Here is a 5,887-nt window from a genome sequence, read left to right as displayed (position 1 = left end):
GCCTATTTTGGCTATTTAGGGTAGTTTGCGCTTAGGCCCCTGTAACTTTTTTTTCACATAAGGTATCCACACTAAATTTGCGTCCTTTTCTTCCAACTTCTTGAGGATTCTAAAGGTACCCAGGTTTTGTGGATTCCCCTGGAGGGTACCCAGAAATTAGCCAAAATACAGCTACATTTTGTTTCTTTTTGAAAAAATGGGAAAAGAGTGCTGCAGAAGAAAGTATCTGTTTTTCCCTGCAAATGGTATCAACAAAGGGTTTATGGTGCTGAAATCACCATCTTCTAAGCTTTCAGTGACAGGCAGACTTTTGTCGGAAAACCAACATTTTTTACACAGGTTTAGCTTTTTACTGGGACATAGCCTATTTGTGTGCTTTTAACCTCCTTCCAGTTAGTGGTAGAAATTGGTACAAAGGCAATAATAGATCCTAGAAAGCTGTACATTTCTTAAAACTAGATAATATTTTTAATTCACCAAGGGGTGTAAATCCTTCAAGGTTTTTTTATTGAAATGTGAAGGGGAAAGTCTTGACCCCTTCGGTCAGTGGCCACCACTTTTAGGTGTGGCTAAAATTCGCACATCACCAACACAGCACTTCACTGAGTAAGAGAAGGAATACACATGTAAGATACCAGACGTTCCAGTTGGAGTGACACTTTATTTTTCAATTAACAAACAAAGAGCTAAATGCATATCAATTCAAGCAACAATGTAGTTTTCTAAATATGACCCAGACTTCGCTCTGTCTGGTAAATATGCTGGATGACTAATGCTCAAAATATCTCAAAGTAATACTGGAATGAAATGTATTTAAAAAACATAAACACAGATGATCAAAGATTCTACACTACTGAATACAAGAATATAGAACCCAGCTGTCTATGGGCCTATCATCTGAGACAGGTCCATTGTCATAGATTGCACATTTCTATCAGAGCACTGAATTAAGAGGGCAGGCCAAAGAAGGCGCAAGAAGAATTAGCTAGGATATAACATCTTGCTACTAATTCAGTGTCTGGAAACAGCTGAGAGTGAGGCCAGTTACCTATGTTAAAAAGAGCCTGTCATACAGGAATATATCTATGAAGAGAGATAGCTGAAGGGTCAGAGATCTAGAGAGAGAGAGAGAGATGGGCTATCTGCCCTGGGAGATCCACAACCTGAGTGAGGCGCCGACGTCCCAAGTCAGATAGTCTTCGGCTAGCCGAGAGATCCTTCCACGCCCGTGCAGCTGGGCACCCGCAGGAAAGGTCTGATTTCAGATTTGACAGTTGGGCCTGTTATACCCAAATTTGAGGAACTAGGGTTCTATGATGACGCTGGCCCCTGGCCTTTCGGTGCAGGTGGTTTAACCACAAGTGTTTTGGACACCGGAAGGAAATGTTTTCAGTACATTATGTTCCGTACAGAACGTCTTGTACTTTTGAAAGAGAACATTTTGTACTTTTAAAAGAGAACATCTTGTACCTTTGAAAGAGAACATCTTGTACCTTTGAAAGAGAACATCTTGTACTTTTGAAAGAGAACATCTTGTACCTTTGAAAGAGAACATCTTGTACTTTTGAAAGAGAATATTTCCGGAACCTCTTCCTAAACACAATGGTTACATGTTGTACATTACTAAAAAAGGACATTTTTCTGTCACGCACATTTCTACATATTTGAAAGTGTGAATTTCCATGATAGATGCTGTTTATTGCTAGAAATTGCTGCTTATACTTGTGCAAGCTATGTTTCAAAATATAACGTTAGCAGGGGTTTCAGGAAGCTATACCACGTGTACCAGGGTAAGTGTGTGTGTGTGGGTGTTGGTCTGGGAGCTGACTGTGAAGCTAAACACTCTTTTGAAGGCCTACTTTCACCTTGTTTATTTTGGTGCACAGAAACGTGTGTTTGTAAGCCTGCATGCATAGTGGGCCCTGAGACCTTTATTTACTAATGGAGAAAGCTAGTTATTTTAGCATGTTTTTAGATTTTTATCACGCAGGGCCCACATCAGACCTTCATGTTACTAAGGCTGTCAGAACTCTCCTTTCTGGTGGTGTTAGATGGTAGAACGGGACCCTCCATCATCTGCCCCCTCTTGTTCATTTATGAACACACTCTTAAGTGAGTATTTTGATGAATTTTCTGCTAATGGTGGAATCCATGGCATGTCATTGACATAGCACTTAAAACTAGTTGGACGTGCAACATTTTCGTCTGACCTTAGTAGTTGGATATACTGTTGACCTGATTTGTTGAGCAGGCGCTCATACTGAGTAGCTGTAGTGTCGTTGCTCAGTGTGTCTCTACCTGGGGGAAGAGGTGGGGCTGATGGTACTCCAGAGTGTGTGTCAGGTGGTGCGGGATGTGTACTACATTGTCCTAACTCGATCATTTGTACCTGTTCTCCATTCCCGTCCCCAGGAGCCCGATCTATGTCTTCATATTTTGGTGTCTGGTAAATCCCTGTCCTAGCATAATTCATCCCTACCGCTTTTGTGCTCAATCTCTTGATACAGTGACTCCCCAGCTGAAAGGCACAACACAGAAAGACCATAATCCCGACTATAGGTATCATCAGCTTTAGAATAGCAGTTAGCCAGGAGGGCATCCAATCAAAGTCGAACCAGTCCGTTGGGATAATGTCTGCAGGGGCACCTCCTTCCTCGATCATTTCTTTTCCCAAGTTAGTCAACTCCTCAATGGCCCTTGATATGGATCCGTTGTCCTCGTCGTTTCCAGGTATGAAAGTGCAGCAGGATTTTCCTATTTGATGACACAGACCTCCATCTTTGGCCGTTAGCATGTCAAGGAAGTAACGATGTTCCAGAACCATTAGTCGTAATGGGCGCAGTTCTTCCCTTATTGCATTTAGGCCATCTCTGGTGCTATTTATTGCTTTCATGACCTCATAGCGGGTTACTTCCAGCCAACGGGCAGTAGCTTGAGTTTGAAACATTGGGAATGCCCCTCCGAAGAAAAGCTGGGCCTCGCTAAAGAGGCGGAACTCTTCTGGGACCTTACCACGGGCTTCTCCTGCAAAGTACTCTGCTGCTCGCCGGTGTCGATGGAGGAATGTCAGGTCACCTGTCATTGGATGTGACAGGATGTGGGAAGCATTTGATGCTGGTACGACCAGATGAATTTCATGCAAAGTTACCAAAGTACACAGTCCGAGCCACTGAGGAGGTAGTTGGGGATAGAGGTGCTCTCCGCAAGACCAGTAATAATCCATTAGAGTAGTGGTGCCGAACTGCATGTCGAAGCTGAAAATCGTGGAATTACAATCTGTGTTGTGCCCAACAGCCACCGAGCCATTTCCTATGAAACAAAGAGAAGGGTTTTTCAGTTTGAATCCTTTTTTATGTTCTGGCATTCCTTCCCCACTCCACGTGTACCTCCCGCTTTCCTCAGCCCATATTTGACCACACTTTTCCCCTTCGTTCCAGTCCGCCCAAGGGGGTCCCAAGGCTGCCGCCTTACACCAAAACCCTCCGGGGCTCTGCCACTTGTTGTTAAGGTAGACCTGCGCTAGGAGGCGTAGCATTGTCCTATCCTTGCATGGGCAGTGGAGTTGGCCCGGTGGGTGTGGGTGTTTATATGATAGATCACATCCTGTCCGGGGTGTGTTGTTTGTTATGTACCCACGTTTCCTAATGCCCTGTTCCTGCCAATCCATGTCCGGTACCCCTGTTCTTCGCATTTCTTTGAATTCCTCCCCGAGTTCAGCTAGGTCGGTGACAACCTTGTGCACAGTGTAAATGTAATTCCATGTAGTGGTGTTTACAAAGAGTACTTCCTTTCGGGCTGAAAGGACCCGAATCTGCCCTTTTATCCGGCAGAGGTACAAGTGAAGAAGGCATATGGCTATGTGCGGTGGAACTTCCTTGGGAAAAATCAGTCTGTCAGCCCCTACTGCATGGGGAATGTAGGAACATACGTAGCAAGACTCATTTGTTACTATTTTCCCAACTGCTGTCATGTCCCTGTACCAGGAGTTGTCTACCATAGAGGAGTGGACTGAATGGTCCCTTACTATTTGGGGTAGGCTGAGCATGGGCCCTAGGCCTTCTTGTATTTGCACGAGATGTTGGAATGTTTTTAGCGACATTCCTTTGGGCTTGTGTCTTGTGTCTATATGGGTGCCGGGGACAAACGGGGAGGAGATACGGGGTTTCGACTTTGTCATGTATGGGGGTATGGCGAAGGCAAATCTACGTGGTCTATGGTGGCGGGGAGGGTGTCGACGGGATGCTCGTTCTGTGGCGTTGGTAGCTATATTCCAGGGACTAGTCCTTTCCTCTGGGCTACCGGGTGAGAGTTCAGGGTGCATACTAATGGACGTGCTGTTAGCAATGCTATTCTCCGGGAGCTCAGGACCTAGTGTGCTGTGTGGTGCTTTCTGCTGTTTGAGTGTGACCGCTGGTACAGTGGATGGAACAATAGGCAGTGAGGCACCTTGGCTGCTTCTATCACTATAATTTTTTACAGCCAGAAAAAAGATATACCAGTTGAATGTTGCTAGTGCCACTCCAACAATAATACAAAACATAAGAACAGTGAGTATACATAACTTTGCTTCATAGGCGCTATATTCGTGGACGTCTTCTTCTTCTTCTTCTTCAATGATGGATGGAACGGTGGATGGGAAGTCGTTGTCCTCATTCAGGGGGATCATGGCCATGTTGTTTCCCTCTTTTAGTCCATTGGCTGTTGCTGCGCAGGTGCAGGATCGAAGCGGACGTCTCTCCTGTGGATCCATGCTTTCCTTTCGCTTATCCGGATGGCAGTTGGAGAAGAGTCAATCACTTCAAAGGGTCCGTCGAACTTAGGATCTTTCCAACGCCTGACGTGCCTCCGGATGAAGACGAGAGTTCCAGGACGGATTGGTGGCAGCTCAGGATCGATGGGGCCCTTCTCCTTCCTTTTGGATACCTGGACAGAGAGGAACTGCGCAGCGCGGGTTAGTGTGCACAGGAAGTCATAAAGCTCAGCCTTAACAATCTCAGAGGATGACTCGCTATCAGTTTTGGGCCTGCTGGGAGGGACTGCTACATTTATGGATCGTCCGGTTACAAGTTGGTGGGGGGTGAGGTGGTGATCCGAGCTCGGGGAATTTCTTAATGAGAAGAGGGCCAGTGGGAGACAGTAGAGCCACTTTTTGCCAATGGTGGCGCTAATTTTGCTTATTTTGGTTTTGAGTAAACCGTTGAGGCGCTCACAAATGCCATTGCTTTGGGGGTGGTAAGCGGATGTCAGCTTGTGTCTGATGCCTAGCATTGTGGTGAGAGAGGAGAAGATGGCGTTTGAAAAATGGCTTCCGTTATCAGTCCTGATGGCGGAAGGAATTCCAAATCGGGAGATGACGTCACGGAGCAGGAATGTGGCTGCTGCTTTGGCATCGCAGTGGACGCATGGTCCAGCTTCGATCCACCGTGAGAAGGGGCATACTACCACAATGAGATATCGGTAATTTTGGCACCGATCAATCATGTCGACATAGTCAAGGTGGAGTTCTTTGAATGGGCCAGAAGGTTTAGGAATAGTGGAGGCAACAGTTTTGAGAGTTAGGTTTGGGGAATACTGTTGGCAAATGATGCATTTGTTAACAAATAGCTGTATTAGTTCATAAGCATTGGGAATGAACCAGTCTGCTTGTAATGTGGTGGACATGTTATCTCGGGAGACATGTGCGGGAAGGTGAAGTTGATCTAACGCTACCTGCAGTAAGGCTTGTGGCATGACGGGTTTTCCGGACATGGTCTGTCTGTAAATAAAATCAGCAGGGTCCTGCTGTACTCCCCTCTTTTTCCATAACTCTTTCTCTTGTGGTGGTGCACTTTCTTGTATCTCTCTGAGATGCAATTGGGCAATGAAATCGTATTGTTGTGTGTCATCG

At 45.7% G+C, this 5,887-nt stretch overlaps 1 protein-coding gene across 1 annotated transcript; it reads right to left on the bottom strand.

The window, feature by feature from the left end:
• Window positions 1–649: 649 nt before the first annotated feature.
• LOC147697896 (uncharacterized) lies at window positions 650–5,068 on the bottom strand. The gene has a single exon (XM_086934568.1). The coding sequence runs from the start codon at window positions 4,748–4,750 to the stop codon at window positions 2,048–2,050; it is 2,703 nt and encodes a 900-aa protein (XP_086790694.1). The 5' UTR covers window positions 4,751–5,068; the 3' UTR covers window positions 650–2,047.
• Window positions 5,069–5,887: the final 819 nt, after the last annotated feature.

Source organism: Lissotriton vulgaris, chromosome 8, assembly GCF_964263255.1.
Source record: "Lissotriton vulgaris chromosome 8, aLisVul1.2, whole genome shotgun sequence".
In the NCBI taxonomy this organism is placed as follows: Eukaryota; Metazoa; Chordata; class Amphibia; order Caudata; family Salamandridae; genus Lissotriton; species Lissotriton vulgaris.
This window is presented reverse-complemented; position numbering and strand designations above follow the sequence as displayed.